This window comes from Rhincodon typus, chromosome 33, assembly GCF_021869965.1.
Source record: "Rhincodon typus isolate 14 chromosome 33, sRhiTyp1.1, whole genome shotgun sequence".
In the NCBI taxonomy this organism is placed as follows: domain Eukaryota; kingdom Metazoa; phylum Chordata; class Chondrichthyes; order Orectolobiformes; family Rhincodontidae; genus Rhincodon; species Rhincodon typus.
The window spans coordinates 29,160,425-29,181,488 of record NC_063364.1 but is presented as its reverse complement, the minus strand read 5'-3'; the positions used below and the strand labels follow the sequence as shown (position 1 = coordinate 29,181,488).

General features: G+C 40.1%; 1 protein-coding gene across 7 annotated transcripts in view; it reads left to right on the top strand.

The window, feature by feature from the left end:
• Positions 1-21,064, top strand: part of map2k5 (mitogen-activated protein kinase kinase 5) — a 351,751-nt gene that overhangs the window by 225,168 nt on the left and 105,519 nt on the right. For all 7 annotated transcript variants that reach the window (XM_048615802.1, XM_048615808.1, XM_048615804.1 and 4 more), the window contains exon 16: positions 11,721-11,792. In XM_048615802.1, the coding sequence (XP_048471759.1) occupies positions 11,721-11,792 (72 nt within the window). The remainder of the gene's footprint in view (positions 1-11,720; positions 11,793-21,064) is intronic.

Sequence of the window (21,064 nt, the reverse complement as noted above, 5' to 3'; positions counted from 1 at the left end):
TGTTAAACTTGAGAGGGTGCAGAAATGATTTACAACAATGTTGCTGGCATTGGAGGGTTTGAGCTATGGAGAGATACTGAATGAGCTTGGGCTATTTTCACTGGCACGTCAGAGGCTGAGGTATGACCTTACAGAGGTTTATAAAATCATAAGGAGCATGGATAGGGTGAAAAGCCAGGGTTATTTTCCCAGGGAGGCGAATCCAAAACTAGAGGGCAGAGGTTTAAGGTGAGAGGGGAAAGATTTAAAAGGGCAATTTTTTCACGCAGAGGGTGGTGTGTATGGAATGAGCTTCCAGAGGGCGTGGTGGAGGTGGGTACAATTACAAATTTGAAAGACATCTGAATGAGTACCTGAATGGGAAGGGTTTAGAGGAATATGGGCCAAACGCTGGCAAGTGGGACTCGATTAGTTTTGGATATCTGGTTAACGTGGATTAGTTGAACTAGAAGTGTCTGTTTCTATGACTCTCCATGACTGTCTGAAGTGGTTGATTAGAAAATATCTACAAAAGTCATTTTCTTTTCACATTTTCACAATGTAGGTGTTGGTGGAAAAGGTAGTATTTATAACCTATCCAAAGTTACGCTAAGCAGAAAATGATGGTACTTCTACTAGACTTGCTGTAGTCCTTGTTTGTAGTCATTTGATTCAATCAAGTGGCTATTTAACTTTCTTTCTAATTTATTGATTCATGCAATGCGATCCATGCTGGCATGTCTTCCATCGCACCTTTGACTTTTGCCTTAATGATGGTGGAAAGGCTTCAAGTGCAATGGGATGAGTTACCCACTGCAGAATTCCCAGACTCCAAGCTACTCTTGTAGCTAGCGTGGCTGGTCAATGATGACTTCCAGGATGTTAATGTTGGAGGAATTTGAAGATGGTACTGTTATTGAATATAAAATTAAATTCTCTGTTGTTGGATGTGGTCAACTTGGCCATTTTCTCTGGAGTTTCAATTAGAACTGAACACTGCGCAAACATCCTCACTTCTAAGCTTATAATGAAAAATAAGTAATTAATGAAGCAGCTGAAGATGGTTGAGTTTAGGAATCTGTGAGGAGCTCCTGCATTAATCCCCAGGCGGTGAGATTGGTCTTCAGAAACACAACTATCTTCCTTTTCACTAATTATAGTGCCAGCTGGTGGAGAGTCTGATTCCCTTAAATTCAATTTTCCTAGGCTCTTTGATGTCAAGCCTGTCTTAATGTCACACCTTAATGACTTACCTCATGAGTTCAGCCACTGTATCCAAGTTTAAACCAAACCTGAATTGAACACTGAAGCTGGGTGTTTGTTTCTGGCAGAACCCAAAGCTGACCATCAGTGAATATCAGTATTGCAAAATAGTTACACTGTTAATGACACCATCACTTTGCTAGTGATTGAGATTAGGTTGGTGCAAGGTAATTGATTAAGTTGGATTTCTTCTGCTTTTTGTTGACAGGGCATATTTGAGAAATATGCTTTGCTAGATAGATGCCAATGTTGTAGCTGCACTGGAACAACTTGATGAGATGACCGGATTAATTTCGAAGATGAAAGGCTTGTCTAACGAAGAGAGATTGAGCAGTTTAGACCTACAGTTGCTAGAGTTTATAGGGTTGAGAGGAGATCTAATTAAGGTATGCAAGATGATAAAGAGATCGACAAAGTAGACGTCAAGTGGATGTTTCCCCTTGGGAAATCTAGACTGAAAGGTCACAGTTTTATGATAAGGCCTAGCAGATTTAAAGCCGAGATGTGGAAGAATTCACTACCCCAGATTGCGATGGATGCCAGTGCACTGTATAAATTTTTGAGGAGATAGATTTTTAAATAGTAATGAGTTAACAGTTATGGGGTTGCAGGCAGGAATGTGGAAGTGAGGCCAAGATGAAACAAAATCAGAAATTGCTGGAAAAACCCAGCAGCTCTGGCAGCATCTGTGAAGAGAAATCAGAGTTAATGTTTCAGGTCCAATGACCTTTCTTTGGAACAGAAGATGAGATCAGCCATGAACGTATTAAATGGCAGAGCAAGCTCAAGAGTCTGAATTGTCTACTGCTGCTACTAGTTCATATATTTTTATGTACAGCTAGTTCTGGAACACAAGTCTTCAACTAAGATGATGTCTGGGTCTATTGCCTTTTCTATACCAGTGCTTACAGTCATTTCCTGCTATCACATAGAGTAAATCACATTGACTGAAGGTTGGCATCTATCATGCGAGGGCCCTTGAAGAAACCAAACTTGATTATTCACTCAGCACTTTGCACTGATTTGTTAGGCTCAGCCTTGATTTCAGATGGGGAGCATCCTATTCCTGTTGGTTGTTTAATTGTCTACCACCATTCACAATTGGCTGTGATAGGCTGCAGAGCTTCAGATTTGTCTGTTTCTTAGTTCTCTCTATGTTTAAAATGTGCCTACACCTGTGTTGTCGCCTCACCAGTTTGAATCCACATTTTTAGTTACACATGGTGCACCTCTTTAGCATGCTAGTCGAACACCTCATTGAACTAAGGTTGGTACCTGATTGACTTGATGCAGAGGTAGAGTGACAGATATTTCAGGCTGAGGGGTTAGACATTAAACCGTAAGACGACCATAAGTTGCAGGTGCAAATGTATGCCATTCAGCCCATTGAGCCTGCTCTGCCACTCAATGAGATCATAGCTGATATGATAATCCACAACTCCACTTTGTCTTTTCCCTTAAAAATCTGACCATCTCAGCCTTGAATCCTTTGAGAGAAGAAATTCCTGATCATCTCTGCCTTAAATGTGCAACAATTTATTGTGAAATTATATCCTCTGGTCCTAGAATCTCCAACAATGGGAAGCCCCCTCTCTCCACATCTACCCTGTCAAGTCTTGTAAGAACATTGTTTGTTTCAATAAGGTTGCCTCTCATTTTTCTAACTTCCAGCAATTGCAGGCCCAACCTATTCCAGCTATGGCCTGATTAGTGCATTTTATAGTTCGAGCATAACCTCTCTCCTTTTCTATTCCATTCTCTTTGAAATAAAGGCCGACACTCCATTTGCCTTCCTGATTATTCACTGAACTTGGATGATAGCATTTTAAGATTCAAGAATGAAGACTTCTGAATCTCTCTGTTCTGTAGTTTTCTTCAGTCTTTTTCCATTGAAATAATACTGTGCTCCTCTATTCATACTAAAGTGCATAATCTCACATTTTCCCCCTTTACCCTACAGTCTTCCACTTGTTAGACAGTCCTCTATTCATGCTAATGTACTACCTTCAACACTGTGGACTCTTACCTTATTAAGTAGTGTGAAGTTTTCTATGTTATCAAACATCTCAAAATCGAAGTATGTTACATCCACTCCTTCCTGTTTGTCTATCCTGCTTGTTACTGCCTCACAGCGTAGCAGAATTTAGATACTGCTGATGGTTCTTGGATGTCAGTTTTCAGATCTATTCTGTTTTTATCCTATCTACCACAATAGTGGTACCCTACAGTCTGATGGATGGTATCCTCGATATGAAGACAACATGAAATCTACAGCTATTAGTGAGGAGTAATTTGCATGTTAGACTCAGGTGTTGTATCTGGATTTAGTGCCTAAGTTGATGCCAGTGATCTGTCTGTAGTGATTGTAAGGAGGTCAAGCAGGTGGACCTCTTAGAAAATGAGTTCCTTGATTGGGGCTGTTAATCTAGTCCAATCAGGGAGCCCTAGCTGACCAATATAAACAGGAATGTCAGAGGTTCTGTTCAGTCTGAGAGCTGGCTGTGAGGAAGCTGGATCAGTGGCAAGGACTGTCCATGTGTAAATAAAGGGTGACTTGGTGATGGGATACCGGCCTCTGTGGAGTGATTTCAGTGCTGACGAGAGAGAATCATGCTTCTGAAGAAATTCACTTTCAAAAGTGGTCCTTGAGTTGGGGTAAGCATTTCTGGAATCATGCTGTTATTTGGGAAGCTTGACTCATTCGATCCTGCCATTGAAGACTGGGCCCAGTATGTGGAAAGAATGTTATTATTTCTGGGAAAATAACACTGGGGCAGATGAAAAGCAACAAGTAATTCTCCTGACAGCTTGTGAACCTGCAGCTTTTTCGGTTATTAGAGAGCCTAACTTTCCTAGAGGCAGCAGATACTAAAACCTTTCAAGAGCTGATGGAGTTTGTTAAGAATATTATAACTCCAAGCCTCCTCTAGTTCTGAGATGCAGTTGGGTTTACTCAGCAATTCTAGAACCAGGAAGATCCATATTGGGGTTTTTGACTAGGTTAAGGCAACTGGCAGAGGCATGTGACTTCGGGTTAACTCTTAATGAGATGCTGAGAGACCGTTTGGGATGTCAGATTAACAATGTAAGCATGCAGAAGTGCCTGCTAGCTGAAGCTCAACTCGACTTCAAAAAGGCACTACAAACTGCTTCATCATTGGAAAATGCGGTAAGTGGAGTATATGAATGGCAGGATAATCCGATTGAAGTGGACACCCTCAGCAGTCCGACTGCATTTGGAGTACACCACCTGACTAAAGGTAATTGCATAGCCTCACTCAGGACATATTATGAACAGAGGTCAGCACACTGCAAAGTCCCAAAACAAAGCCAAGCTTCGGACAAACGGTTAATATTTTCTTCAGGGTCTGGGCTGGCAAGCCATTGTAGTTGCTGCCGGTATGCAGACCGTAAGTAGCAAAAGAGTCCCACTAAACCTAAATTGAGTAAGAGAACTCTTAGGCTGGTATCCAGGAGAGTGCATACACCGGAAAGTCCACCTACACCTGGTTTGGAACAGTTAAATTGCTTAGCAACATCCAAATCAGAACCAATGAAAATAAATATCTGGTTAAATGGTCACTAAGTTCTGATGGAGGTCGATACCAGCACAGCTGTATCAGTGATGGGATAACCAAACATTAACAAAATTCGCTCTGGACTCCAACCCTTAAGTTTGCACAAGACCTCGACTAGACTGAGCACCTATACCAGGGAACCTTTACAGATTAAGGGTAGATACTCAGTTCTGGTCTCTTATGAGAAGTAGCTAGTTCAGTTTCCACTGATTGGCCGCAAGCCTTTGACTACAAGCTTGGTAGGACAAAATTAGTTACAAAAAATTCACCTATGTTGGCTTCATTTTTTTTTTTGATTAGAAAATGACTGCCTGAGTAAAGTTCTAATTAAATACCTGGAAGTTTTTCGGGAAGGTCTGGGAACCATCAAAGGAGCCAAGGCCACCTTGCATGTTGACCAGGAAGCAATTCCACAGTTCTGCAAGGCACGCCCAATGCTACTTGCCTTACAGGGTAAAGTAATGGCAGGAACCAGAAGGCTGGAAAACAAAGGAATCATCAAACCACTCCAGTTTGCAGAATAAACACCACCAATCATAACAATTGTGATGCTTGATGGGTCAGTTTGCCTGTGTAGGTATTTTAAACAAATGGTAAACCGCTGTTCGCAGCTGGATAAATACCCTAACCCTCGCATAGAGGATTTAAATGCACAGTTGGCAGGGAGGCCGTCTTTCACAAAGCTGAACATAAGCCATACATAATTGCAATTGTGGTTAGTTGAGAATTCCCAGAAGTATGCTACAATTAATATCAATAAGGGTTTGTACTAATATACGAGACTGCCATTTGGGGCATCGTCAGCCTGTGACATTTTCCAGCAGACGATGGGGAATACTTCAAAAGGTCTACCCCAGGTTGCCATTTATCTCAATGACGTATTAATAAAAAGGAAGATTAATAAGAGGCACTTAGAGAACTTGGGCATAGTCCTTAGATGTTTCTCCCAGGCGGGCATATGCCTTAGAAACAAAAAATGTGTCCCGGGCACTCTAAGTGACCTACTTGGACTACAGAGTTGACAAGGCTGGGTTACCTTTGTTGGAAGATAAAGTGAGAGCGATCAAAGGTGCCCCGGCTCCCACTTCTGTACCGAAGCATAGGTCTTTCCTTGGGCTGATGAATTATTACAGAGAATTCTATAACCTGGCCTCCATCCTATCACCTTTGCATCAACACTTTGAAAAGGATCAGCCTTGGAAATGGTCGCAAAGCCAAACTTTCAGAGAAGTGAAACAGCTGTCATCCTCTATGGTGTTGGCACACTATAATCCCGAGGAAAATCTGGTATATTGACATGCGATGCCTCCGTGTACAGCATTGGGGTAGTATTAGCTCGTAGGTGGCCCAATGGAGAGGAATGCCCAATAGTGTATGCATCCAGGATTTTGGTCAATGCAGAGACCAGATAGAGAAGGAAGGTTTGGCAGTCACGTTTGGAGTCCGTAAGTTCCACCAATACCTTTTCGGATGTAAATTTATAATAACAGACCACAAACACCTGCAAGGTCTACTTAAAGAGGACAAGGCAATACCGCCCATAGATTCAGGCTAAATTCACTTGTGGGTTCTAATACTAAGTGTGTATAATTACAAGTTGGAACACTGTCCAGGAGGCAAAGTTGCAAAAGCAGATGCATTGAGCTGCCTCCTGCTGGCAGATACGCCACCATTCATACTACCATTGGAAGAGTTCGTAACGGTTTTAAATTTTCTGGACACACTTCCAGTCACAGCTGACAATATCAGACTTTGGATGCAGAAAGATCCAATCCAGGCAAAATTGAAACCAAAGGACTGTCGCAACGAGAATTGAAACCTTTTTGGACCCCAAGAGACCAGATCACAATAGAAGAGAGCATATTATTATGGGGAGCAAGAGTGATTGTCCTGAGCAAAGGTCACAGCCCGATATCCATGGGTTTCCAAAATGACGATGTTGGCCAGAAGTTATGTCTGGCAGCCAGGGCTGGATAAACCCTGGACTCTTGCACATTGACAATGCAGGTCCTTTCACAGGCTCAACGTTCTTGGTCATTTTGGAAGCCCACTCAAAATGGCTGGATGTGCATAAAGTTCATTTGTCAAACACTGGGATTACAATAGAAAAACAGTGCTCATCTTTTGCAATACACAAACTTCTGGAAGCGTTGGTCACAGAGAACGGGCCATTGTTTACCAGTAGGGAATTTGAGTATTTCCTAAAGTCGCATGATATCCGCCATATAAGGACAGCAGCAGATCATCCAATGGTCGGGCAGAAAGAACAGTTCAAACTTTGAAGGCAGGTTCAACCAGCTGGACCTCATAGAATGAGTTCCCTAATTGGGACTGTAATCTGGTCCAATCAGGAACCCTTGGCTGAAATATATAAATAGGAGTGCCAAACATCCTGTTCACTCTGAAACCTGGCTCTGAAAAAGCTGGATCAGTGTCAGAGAGTCTCCAGTGTAAATGAAGGTGACTTGGTAATGGAATACTGACCTCTGGAATTATTTCACTGTCCATTTTATTTGAGTTAATTGTAGTATTTTATTATAACTGATGGACTCGGTAAGCCATTTCAGAGGGCACCACTATAGGTTTGGAGTCACATGAACTGGATCAAGTAAAGGTAATAGGCTTCTTTAAGTAAAGGACAATGTTGAAACGGTTGGAATTCTATAACAATCCAGTAGCATCATAGTGAATCTTTAAAGCAGTAAATAGCTTTTGAACCTGAGTTATGCCGTCAACTAAATTAAATGTCTGAGAGGTAGGGTTTGAACTCATGTCTCCAGTTTATGAGTCCATGCCTGTAAATTGCTAATTCATTGACATGATTCTGTTGTCATACATCACAATAATGGCTTTCTGGGCTCTTCAGAGGACAGTTAAGAAAAAAATGTATTTGTGTTGGACTGGAGTCGTATGTACTTAGACCAGATGAAGATGGCGGTATTATTTCACAGAATCCCTACAGTGTGGAAGCAGGCCATTTGGCCGAGTCCACACTGACCCTCTGAAGAGCATCCCACCCAGACACACTCCCTACCCTATACCTGTATTTCCCACCAGAGACACTCTGGGCAATTTAGCATAGCCAACCCACCTAACCTGCACACCTTTGGACTGTGGGAGGAAATTAAAGCACCCGGAGGAAACCCACGCAGACACAGGGAGAATGTGCAAACTCCACACAGACAATCGCCCGAGAGTGGAATCGAACCTGGGTCCCTGGCGCTGTGAGGAAAAGCAGTGCTAACCACTGTCACTCCTGAAAGACATTAGTGAACTAGTTAATATTTGTAACAATTCTACAACTTCATCATGTCCCCTCCTGATTGATTCCAAATTTTTATTTCCAAATATTGACAGTTGGATTCACATTCTCGAACTGCCATTGTGGCATTTCATCTCTGGATTATTAGTCTAAATTTCTGGATTATTAGTTCATAAATGAGTGCACCAAATGTGTGCACCTTGCTTGCCAATTGGCCTTTATTATTATTGCACTTCTGCCTGAATTACCCGTTCACAAAATCCAATTTCCCTCTATTTATCTTGTACATTCATATTTCTGCAAAGTACTTTTGGTTTGATGCCTTCAGTAGGTACCCAGTTCACATATGAAACCGTTGTGCTAATGTTCAGGGGGTCAGTGATTTTGTTTCTCTTCTAACAGCACCTCCCCCCGCCCCTCTCACATACAGAAGCTATTTGACATAATGTGAACATTCCTTGATAATGATACATGTAATAGAAATAGTGCTGGTTCTGTGCGATTAAACCCATTGGGCAGATTGAAATTATAGAAATATTAACATAGAATGATATTTTTCCCCCATGTGTATACTGTCTCTACAGGGGACCTACTTAGTTTAATCCTCCCTTACTCATATTCTATGCTGTTTTACACAACTGTATCATGCCAAGTTCAAATATAAGTCTCCAAATGCAATTTTTTTAGATCTTGCATACAGTGCTGTCATTTTTATGAAATGCTCCAGGTGTTCAGTAGTGATGCACATTCTAAATACCTAGAGTCTGGGAGTTATGCTATCCTGACCTGATGACTTTTCTACTTTGAGTGCTGCCACCCTTTAAAATACCTATTTGTTTCATCTGTTTTTAACCTTCCCAGTTTTACTTGGTCCAATACCTTTAATGTGACATTGGCAGCATTCTTTATATTTGTGAAGACAGAGCCAAAATATTCACTTAGTACTCAACTATGTTCTCAGCCTTTAGAAGATGATGTCCTTGGTCTCTAAAGGTCCACCCAGCGTTTGACTATCATTTTACTGTTTAGATATTGTTGCACAACCTTTGGATTCCCTTTATGCTATCTGCTAATCTATTCTTATGTACTCTTTTTGTCCCTTTATTTCTTTTTTCCGTATGCCTTTGAAATTTTGTATTCATCTTGGTTTTCTACTCGATCACAAACCTTATATCTATCAAAAATCTCCCTTTTCTGTTGAATTCTAGTCTTTGTAACAAGTCATTCAGTGTGCTCAAGCTTTGGGTGCCTTTCCTTTTTTCCCTCATGTTAATTCTGCAATCAAATAATCTATTCCATTCATTTACTGTTTTACCTTTTAATATTTCAAATCCTGGGTCAATTTCAATTTGAGTTTAAAAGCAACTAATATTAGATAGAGTTGTATATAACAACTGGTTTTTTGCCCCTCCAACTCTATTTCAGTTTACTTTTATTTCTAGTCTGGATCACTGGATCTGAAACATTAACTCTGCTTTCTCTCCACAGATGTTGCCAGACCTGCTGAGCTTCTCCAACAATTTCTGTTTTTGTTTCAGCTTCCAGCATCTGCAGTTCTATGTTTTTTTTTTAATTAAACAAAGAACTGATTTCTCTCTTGTGCTGCAAATGCAGTGCCCCTATCTCTGATTCAGAAGGTCTGCATTCAAGTCCCACCTGCCCCAGATGTGTCGTGAGATATCTCAACAGGTTCATTAAACTAGACCCAAGTCCTAGACTTTAACACAAATGCTCACGTTGGTTACCTTTCCCTGGACTCTCAGTTTTAAGAAGAAAGAAAGTGGCTTCAGTGGGGACTGCAGTGTGAAGGGTGGATAGAAAGACCTCCTTTTGGTCCTGCTCCTGGGCCTGGCTAAAACAGCCATCAACAGGTCATTTCTTACTGCCTGCCTGTCATCCATGGCTACATTCATGCCTGGATGTTCAGCACTCTCAGAACTAAGAGAGGTGGGCACTGTGAGAAATGAAATGCATTATCCACCCTTCCAGTACTATTGTGATTTTAATTCCCTCCCTTGTTTCCCCATCTTTTTGATTTTTTTTGATATTCTGACACTGCTGAATTAGTTAATTGTGTGATTTGGTAGTCTAAAGAAAGAACTGGTTTCCACCCAATTGCTGACATTGGTCTGTAGAAGAGAAAAGTGCTCTGCACTTATGCTGCAGAGGGGATTGTGGATAAATCTTCGTAGAAAGTAGATTGACTTTTGCTTCTTCCTTTGCAAGATCGATGTTTCCTAATTTAAGATTACTTGCAAATCTTTGATTTCAATCCAGATAGGTCAAATCCCTTTTCTCTGAAACTTGCTTTCCTCCAATGAGTATTTTCACATTTGAATTTTCTTTGTTCTTTTCCCTAATTGCTTCAAACCTAATGATATTATTGTTAGAGTTAGGAACTAAGCTGTGAGTTCCTCTGATCTGGGTTTAACTTTTGGATAGAGCAGGAATAGAATCAGCCAAATTCTGATTGGATTTAGAAATCACATGCAAACACCACTGAATACCAATGTAAATACAACCTCTTTTCAGGAAAAGGTTTTGCAGAAGAAAATTGACAGTGTTAAAGCCCCTCACTCTTCCATTTAACATTTGATTGCAGATGGTTTTGCTTTTAATACTTCCTAAGAACTTAAATGTAGTTTTGCACGTATTGGGTTACCCTTTTGCCCTTCATTACTGTTGATTATAGCCAATTATCACTGTGTAATTGAATGGGGAAAAACTGCTTTATTTAATCATATAACCTGAAGGTTAATGTAAATTAGGTTTTGAAGGTACTCTGTAGTGGGAGAACCTATAATTAAAACTGGTTGCATGTTTTCTCATCTTTCTTGTAAAACACCAGATCTAATTTGATTTTTTTATCACTACCCAGGCACCCTGTTCTCATTTTGATACTTTTAATAATTCCCTTACAAACATTAAATGTATATTATTTGTCATTGCTTGGCTTGAAACTAGGAGTTGAATTTGACCCATTCCCTAGAAATCTACGAACCGTTTATTGAGCTTCAGTTTTGTTTCCCCTTCAGGAAGAACAAGCAAGTTAAATTCAGGCCAACCTTAAATCATTATTGAGCCATTGATTTTACCATTGAAGAAATTATTTGTACTGTTATCCATCCTCCTGCAGTGATGTGGTATAACAATAATACAAAAAAGTAAAAATTTGAGCTGTCGTTCCTTTTATTTGTATATCTTGGCCTGTGAGCATTTTTATCCCATTTAGATAAAAATGTATTATGTATGGAATGTATTGAGATTTTATGTGGAAATATGTATGGAATGCCATGTAGATTCCTCATTAAAAACTTCACATCTATTGTTTCTGCTGTATATTGGGGAGCAGATTTATGATCGTAATTCAGTCCTCAACTAACAGTTTCATTCGAGGATGGTATAATTGGAGGGAATCTGTACCACTCTTGTAAGAGTGCAGTTGAAAATCAGCATTGAATGTGTGGCCTGCAACATGAGGAAACTAACTACTAAAAGCTTTTTTTATCAAATGGGAGCACACATTAAATTCAGACTATTGTTACATTGGAGTGGAAATGTACTAATCAGTTCATTAGATTATAGATTATTGTTCCAAAACATAACACTTTTTAAGAGTTATTTCATTCCTTTTACAGCCTGAAAGAATAGCAGGTGAACAGTATGGAATACATTCAGATGTGTGGAGTTTTGGGATCTCATTTATGGAGGTGAGTGAACATATAGGATTACACATTACGTCATAAGAACAAGAGAGTCTTTCATCTTTTGGCACTTATTTACTAATTTTTCCATTTCATTTCAAAATGTTATGATAAAGATGTGGATTATATTATTATCATTTGAATTCTAAACAACAAGCAAACCAGATTTGTGGTTTCACTTCTGGAAATGTAATTGTTTTTTAAAAAAAAAAAAGATCAAGAAGTAATTTGGAACAGTGAACTGATGCTGTCATTTCCAAAAAGGCATGTGACCTAAGCTAAGTGCCTAGTAGGATAAATGTGGTGGTTATCGATGAAGTGTTTACAAAATTGAATTTTATGGCAAGCAGAGAAAACAGACCGGCACCACTAGTTTTTTTTTTAAGCTTTCAAAATCAGTTTTCAGTTCCAGAGAACAGTTTCACCCCAGCAGAAAGGTTCCAGTTTGTGAACTTTCCAGACTATGAGAGTTTCTGTAGAAATTTTCAAGCTGTCAGAAATGAAAAGTTGTTTAGATTATCAGACTGGAAAGACATCTCTAGGCCATCAAAGCTGGAAAGAGACAGTTAAGAAATTAAAATAGTAAGATGGATATGATACTTCACTGGGATTGAGTATCAGTAAAGGTTAATGCTGGGAAATGGCTTGAATTTCTTTTGTTGTTTATATTATGATCTTCCTAATGTGTCTTCTAAAGCTTAGTTTATTTGTGTGTAATAAACCTGTGTTCTTCTGTTAAAGAGCATTGGCAACCTTATGTTAATATATTGAGTGACTATGCACCATGGTCACCAACTAAAGAAGTTCATCTTGTGATCTATCTTGCCATGTTTCATTCTAGGATCTGAAATCATAATCATGTAAATTTGTGTTAGGAACATAAGCACAAAAAAAAGGAGCGGGAATGCATCATACAACACTTAAATTTAGTGGTGTTACATTTTTTAATTTGCTGAGACTGTTCTAGAATTGAGGTACTTTTAGAAAACCTTATCAGTGTATCCACCATCTGTCGGCTGCCTCTTTTAGAACCTGGGATATACTCCATTGGCTCCTGTTAATTTGTTGTTGAATGTTAATTTTTCTTGGACAAAAGATGGCAGATTAGGAGTGGGATCCAGTTCATGAAGAGAGAGAGCTGCTCATAACATTAGCTGACATGGAAGCCAGAAAGGGAACTTGGCTAATCAGTGTTTTAGTTGGAGTAGAGTACAAGGGTCAGAATATGGATCTCACAGACAACATAATCTCTCTGATGAAATATCAGAGAGATGCAGTTTCAGTACTACAATGGTCTGAGGGGATTTTAGAATATGTCTGGCTCAGCGCCCTGGGGGACGGAAATAACACGGCGGATGAAGCTGATCAGCTGGCCACAATCTTAGTTTTCATGAGTTCCTTACACATATTGGTAGAAGATAGGTGAAGGAAGTGTGGAAGAGAAGGTTAAGAAATTGGTTTGTGACAGACAAAAATAAGCCAGTGGCTTTCCTTTGCAATCCAGGTGATTCTGAAATAGAGTACAGTTTTGGAATATGAGAGGAGTACCTAACAGTGTTTTATATAGTCAAGCCAGATTTATTAGTGAAAGATTAAACTAATTGAATGCTAAATCATGTAAGGCTGAATCCTTGAAACAAAGGAACAGAAGTGATGCCTGTTTGACTAGGGATTTGACTAGGATGAGTGAAAGTAATGTTTCATTGGGGTACTGGGATGTCAAAACTATAGGTGATGGTGTTCTTGATCAGTCAGTAATGCAGAGCTGTTGTGGTGAGCAAAGGCTCAAGGCTAGAGAGCAGGCCTTCGAAAGAGCAGTTGTAAGTGAGTTGAGAGAATTTATTTTTAGGAATGGACACCAAAAGATGTAGGATTGGAAGAGGGAAGGGTCTATGAGTGGAGTGTGATACTGGAAAAGAAAATAATCCAAGATGGCCTTATCTGTGATTGATGTGATTAGAATGGCCTTGCAGTATGAGTCAACAAGGTCCAGGGTAGCTATCAACAGGCCCGTGGAGTTTATGTGAAGGAAGAGATTAGGAGCAGGATAGAAGGGCAATGAACTCCAAAGAAAGAGCATATGATGAATTGAGGTGAAGGTTGAGAAGTCACTCACTGCAGATCCTGAGAGAAGGTGGATGGTAGAGAATAAAGATTTTCAATGGAAGGTGTGGAACAAAGTGAAATGCTCAAGAAGACTAAAGTGCCAGAGTAAGAGAAGATAGGAAGGGATGATTATCACCATGGCAGTCTGAACAGGGTAACTGACAGAGGTATAACCAGAAATATACTTCATTTAGGCAATAAAAGTTACCACAGTTGAATCATATTTCTCTCAATGCCATGATATCACTCTTAATCGTGCAGGATAAGCTCATGACCGAACAGAAATTCAGGAGGAAGTCTTGGAGAGGGGTATGGTGAATAATAATGCCTGAACAGAGTTCCACAATGTCAGCAATGGAAATAACAAGTTGAACAATGAGGAGAGTTGTCAAGATTAACTCTGAGGATTCATTGAACATGGTGGCCACTGACCGAGTAGGACAGAACAGTTCAGGTTGCGGCTCCTAACGAGGCAGAGTGTGGTGCCTCAATGAGCCGTTCAGAGATGCCAAAAGAAGGATAAAAGGAGCAGTAGTCTTATTTTTAATTGAGTCAAGTCTGGGAAGACAGCAGGAGAAGTACTGAAGAGTTGGGATAAGGATTTGGGAGGCAAGAGTACCTAAGAATGTAGTAATAACGACAAAGTGAGGATTCTAGGAGGTGTAATTAAAAAAAGTTTTTTAAAAAACCGTAGAATGGAAATGGAACTAGAGGATTGATTGAAATTTGTGCCCTAAAGATTCTATAATACGTATCATTCAAAACCAGTTGTTTGCAAGCACGTGGTAAGTTATAACCTGTATATATAATATAAATCTCATGAGGAAACAAGCAAGTAGCATGAAATTAACCCATAGATTTTCCATTGTTTGCAATGTTTGGCAGTAGTTCAAAACCTCCATTTGAAACAGATAGACCAATGTGATTATCAATGATGCATTTTGCATTGAGTTGTTTCCAATGTTTCAATTTATTGAAGGGCTTTGAACCCTTCTGTTGAAAGAATTCTAGACTTCAGCTCACTGATTTGCCTGTTTATTTACATCGAATATTTGTTTGTGATAATTCTATGATACTATTCCATTCAACTGACAAAAAATGGTGCTTATTAGTATTTTGCATGCTCTAATAGGACTCGATAAAGAGCTGAACTGTTACATTTCAGCTTTGTTTATTCTGTAATATTCACACTTCAATTTATTTCGCACATTGCTGTTCATTGATGACTGAATTCATATTCTTCTCAAACTAAATTAGGCAATTACAATCCGTCAGACTAATAGATTGATCACAGTTCCTAGGCAAGAAATAGCCAGAAGTTCACCTTTGAAGTCTGTTTTCAACATATTTTTTGGCTTCATAAATCACGTTAAAGGAAGCATTTATTTAAAATACTAATTAATGTTAAGTGCCTATTTATGATCCTAAGGCAAGCCTCTGTTAACGATTTATAATTTCCACATACATGCTTGAGCGACATGTAACGCAGTGATTTGATATTCAGGCTTAAAACGTTTTCTGGTGTAAATTGTGATTTACCTTTTTCAAATATCTTTGATATCGCAGTCAGACATGTGAAAAGCTCTACTGTTTTTGTTACATTGAAATGATTCAGTTGAATATTTTATTCATCCAGATAATATGTTATGCAGTAATTAAAAATCAAATAGAGAATATTTGTTTACAGAAATTGCTGGAAAAGCTCAGCAAGTACGGGCAGCATCTGTGGAGAGAAATCGGAGTTAATATTTTGGGTCCGGTGACCCTGTGAGGGATTCTGAAGAAGGATCACCAGACCCAAAATATTAATTCTGATTTCTCTCCATAGATACTGCCAGATCTGCTGTGCTTTTCAAGCAACTTCTATTTCTCCATATGATTTCCAGCCTCCACTGTTCTCGCGGTTTTTAGTCAAAAATATTTGTTTTTGCCATATTCTTTATTTTTCTGCAGTTTAAATTATAAGGTATTTTCTAAGTAAAATTCTTCATGACTGTGCATATATTTTTGAAGAATACATGTCATATAAGTTAGCTTTCTGAGGGCAAAACCCCATCATATTCTCCTGCGAGTCTGGAAGTAATATTATTCTGCAATGATAGCGCAAAGATCTTCAATCAACACTTTGAACTTTTATTGCCTTTTTTTAAAACTTTATTGAGCATATAGTACATCCTTCCTAAGAGCCCATTAGTTAGTAGTGAATAAAAATCCTGGTTTTGATTTCATACATAATGGTTAGTGTGCCATGGATTGAGCCCCACTATTCCTGGAGTCATACCAAATGTTAAAGTTTTTTTTAAGGTACGCACAGTATCCCAATTTACCTCACTTTCAGACCAAGGTTGATTGAAAGCATGGACCACGTTTCTGTACTAAACATGAATTGTTATTTATTATAAGTAATTAGACCATAGGTACAGGTGAACAGATACAAACCATTGGCATATAAGCCAGTAACCACAACTCTAATCCCCTTATAAAATCCCCCTTACACACACACACACACACACACACACACACACATACACACACACACACACACACACACACACACACACACTTTCACCCACAGACAAAGAGGAAAAATTAATTATTGCCGGTGGTAAAAAAAAAATACTGGAAAGTCAGTTCAGTGGTCTTTGCTTCCCAATTCCTGCATTGAGACAATCTTTCTTTGGCTAGCCAGACCCTTGATGATGTATTGTTTTTCTCTGGAAGCTTCCACTGGTTTGCGACACGTACGCAGCAACTGATTCACTATGTCACAGCTCATAGCAAATGTTGCAAGAAGGATAACCAGTCTTCTTCAAGTTTAAACTGATTTTGTTTTAACGCAGAAAACAGCAGCTTCTACTAAGGAGAACAACTCTATGACTCTCTGACTCTCTGTTTGTAAGTTGAGAACAAATCAACTTCAGTTCTAAAAACTCCTCGGCTCCTGATGATCTCCACATTGCAGCCTCAAAACAGAATTTACGATAGTTATCAAATTCCTTGCCATGAACTTAAAGTCATCTTGGTAAAATCTTGTTTTTAAAACAGTAGTTTCTCATTGCAGTCCACAGTTTTTAAAGAACACGTAGTAAAAAGATGCTGTCCTTACAATAAACTATCTAAGCTTCAAAAGTGTATATTTAAGACATTAGCCATTCCTGTTAGAGTCATAGAGTCCTACAGCACAGAGACAGGCCCTTCGGCCCAAACTAGCCCATGCTGACCAAAATGTCCATCCATGCTAACCCCATTTCCCTGCACTTGGCCCAAATCCTTCTAAATCTTTCCTTTCCATGTATTTGTCGAAATGCCTTTTAAATGTTGTTAATGTACCCGCCTCAACCACTTACACTGACAGCTCATTCCATATGCTTACAACGCTCTTGTGTAAAAAAAAAAAAAAAAATTTGCTCCTCAGGTTCCCGTGTATTCTTTTCCCTCTTAGCTTAAACTGATGCCATCTAGTCCTCGATTCCCCAACCCTGTGAAAAAGACTGAGTGCATTTACCCTATCCAAACCTCTGATGATCCTACATACTTTTATAAGATCCCCTCTCAGTCTCCTATGCTCTAAAGAAAAAAATCCTAGTTTGTCCAACCTCTCCCTATAACTCAGTCCCTTGAGTCCTGGCAACATCCTTGTAAATTTCTTCTGCACTCTTTCTAGTTTAATAACATCCTTCCTATAGCAAGGTGACCAAACCTGAATACAAAACTCCAAGTATGGCCTCACCAACGTCCTCTACAACTGCAGCTTAACTTCCCAACTTCTATACCCAATGCCCTGAATGATGAAGGCCAGAGTGCCAAAAGCCTCCTTCACTGTCCTGTCTACCTGTGACTCCATTTTCAGAGAACCGTGCACCTGCACTCCAAGGTCCCTCTGTTCCACTACACTCCTTAATGCCCTACCGCTCACCATGAAACTCCTGCCTTGATTTGACTTTCCAAAATGCAACACCTCATGTTTATCTATATTAAACTCCATTTGTTGTTTCTCAACGCACTTCCCCAGCTGATCAAGATCCTGCTGCAATTTCTGATAACCTTCCTCACTGTCCACAATACCATCTATTTTAGTGTCATCTGCAAAATTACTAATCATGGCTGGGACATTCAAATCCAAATCATTGATATAGATAACCAACAGCAATGGGCCCAGCACCAAACCCTGAGGCACACCAGCAGTCACAGGCCTCCAGCCCGACAACCATCATTCCATTATTACTCTCTACTTTCTACCATCAAGCCAATTGTGTTTCCAATTTGCCAATGTCCCTGGATTCCATGTGATCTAACCTTCCAGAGTAGCCTACTATGTGGAACCTTATCAACAGCCTTACTGAAATCCATATCGACTACATCTACCGCCCTGCCTTCATCAACCTTCCTGATCACTTCATCAAAGAACTCTAACATAATTGTGAGGCATGATCTCCCACGCATGAAACCATGCTGACTACTCCCAATCAAACCCAGTCTTCCCAAATGCATGTATATCTTATCCCTCAGAATCTTCTCAAATAACTTTTCTTCCACAGATATTGAGCTTACTGGCCTATAATTCCCAGGTTTTTCTTTGCAGCCCTTCTTGAATAAGAGCACAGCATTCCCTACTGTCCAATCTTCGGGACCTCACCCATAGCTAACGATGATGCAAATATAGCAGCCAGGGCCCCCGCAATTTCATCCCTAGCCTCTCGCAGGGTTCTTGGATTTATCTGGTCAGGACCAGGAGATTTATCCACCTTCATACATTCTAATACTTCCAACACCACCTCCATTGTGATATGGACTGTTCCCAAGATATTGCTACTAACTTCCCCAAGTCTTCATTTCTTTCTCCATGGTAAACACAGAGCAGAAATATTCATTGAGGACCTTGCCCATCTTCTGCAGTTCCAGACATAATGTCCACTTTTGTTCCTGAGGGATCCTATTCTCTCTCTAGTTATTCTTTTTCCTTTAGTATACTTAAAGAATCTCTTTGTATTCACCCTATGCCTCTCAGTCAAAGCTGTCTCATGCCCCCTTTTCGCCCTCCTAATTTCCTTCTTCCATAAACTCCTGTATCCCCTATATACCTCGAGGGATTCCCTTGATCCTAGCTTTCTGTTCCTGACCCATGCCTCCTTTTTCCTGGTCAAAGCCTCAATGTCTCTTGTCATCCAGGATTCCCTACTCCTGTCAACCTTGCCTTTCACCCTCACAGGAACATATAGAGCTTGAACTTGAGCTGTCACACTTTTAAAGGCCTCCCACTTGCCAGAGGTCCCTTTGCCTGCAAAGTAACTGCTCCAATCAACCCCTTCAAGCTTCTGTCTAATTACATCATAATTTGCTTTACCTCAGTTTAGAACTTGAACCCGTGGGCCAGTTTTGTTCTTCTCCGTAACTATTTTAAAATTAATAGAACTATGGTCACTGGTCCCAAAGTGCTCCCCCACTGTCACCACAGTCACCTGTCCTGCCCTCTTTCCCAAAACTAGTTTGAGTTTTGCCCCATCCCATGTAGGACCCTCTATATACTGCTTGAGGAAATTTGCCTGAACACATTTAACAAAGTCCCCCACTACAACAACCCTATTTCTCCTGCAAGTCTCCACAATCTCCCTGCATATTAGTTCTTCTAATTCCCATTGACTATTTGGGACACCTGTAGTACAACCCCAATAACGTCACCATCCCCTTCTTATTTCCAAGCTCCACCCACAATGCCTCCATTGGATGATCTCTCAGGTATTTCATCTTGACTACTGCTGTGATACTCCCTTTAATCAAAAATGCAACTTCCCCTCCCCTCTTTCCTCCGCCTCTAGCCCGCCTAAAGCATCTGTACCCTGGCACACTAAGCTGCCAGAACTGTCCCTCCCTTAGCCATGTTTCTGTAATGGCTATAATATCCCAGCCCTGAGTTCATCAACCTTAACTGTCAATCCCTCTTGCATTGAAATAGATGCAGTTTAATCCAACAGGCATTCCTTGCTCCCTGTCATGTTCCAACCTGACCTGCCTCTTCAACTTGCTGTTTCTGATTACTGTATCTCCTTCCAGCCTTGTACTTGCCTCCCTGCTGTTGAGGATCCCACCGCACTGCCAACCTAGTTTAAACCCTCCCTTGCACCACAAGTGTATCTGCCAGCCAGGATATTGGTCTCTTTCCGGTTCAGGAGCAACCCGTCCCTCTTGAACAGGTCACCTCTACCCTGGAAAATTCGCAATGATCCAGTAATCTGATTCTCTGCCCCCGTACCAATTCTTCAGCCACGCATTCATCTGCCATGTCCTGCTGTTCTTACCCTCAATAGCACATGGCAGTGGAAATAATCCAGAGATTACATTTTTACAACTCTTGAGTTGTAAAAAAATAAAATTATGAATGAATATAAATTTAAAAGTCAATAAATACATTGAATGCGTGTAGTCGTGTGCAGAAATTCAGATGATATTAGTAAATTGGGTGTTAGGAGCAAAGATCCGCAGAAGCATTAAATGGTTACATCATAAAAGGAGGCCATTTGGCCCATTGAATCCATGCTGACGCTGTCTAAGAGCAATTTAGCTAGTCCCAGTACCCCACCCTTTTGATGTTGCTCTGTAAGTTTTCTCTCATCATGTGCAAATGTGTTGCACAGAATTGAACAAAGTACTGCAGTTGAGGATGAATCATTAAACATTAGATGTACACCATGACTCCCTTGTTTTTAAACTGTGTCTCAATGGGCCAGGTTTTCTAGTGAGTGGTGATCCCATGTAGATTGTCACACGGCCCCGTTTTTCCTAGGAAGGAAGGATGCTCCCCATTTCTGAGAGGAGATTCTGCTCAGATCTCATCAGAAATGCAGAGGTGTAATTTCACTCTGACAGTTCTTTAACATAGAACATTACAGCGCAGTACAGGCCCTTCGGCCCTCGATGTTGCGCCGACCTGTGAAACCAATCTGAAGCCCATCTAACCTAAACTATTCCATTATCATCCATATGTTTATCCAATGACCATTTAAATGCCCTTAAAGTGGGCGAGTCTACTATTTTTGCAGGCAGGGCATTCCACGCCCTTACTACTCTCTGAGTAAAGAACCTACCTCTGACGTCTGTCCTATATCTATCACCCCTCAATTTAAAGCTATGTCCCCTCGTGCTAGCCATCACCATCCGAGGAAAAAGGCTCCCAC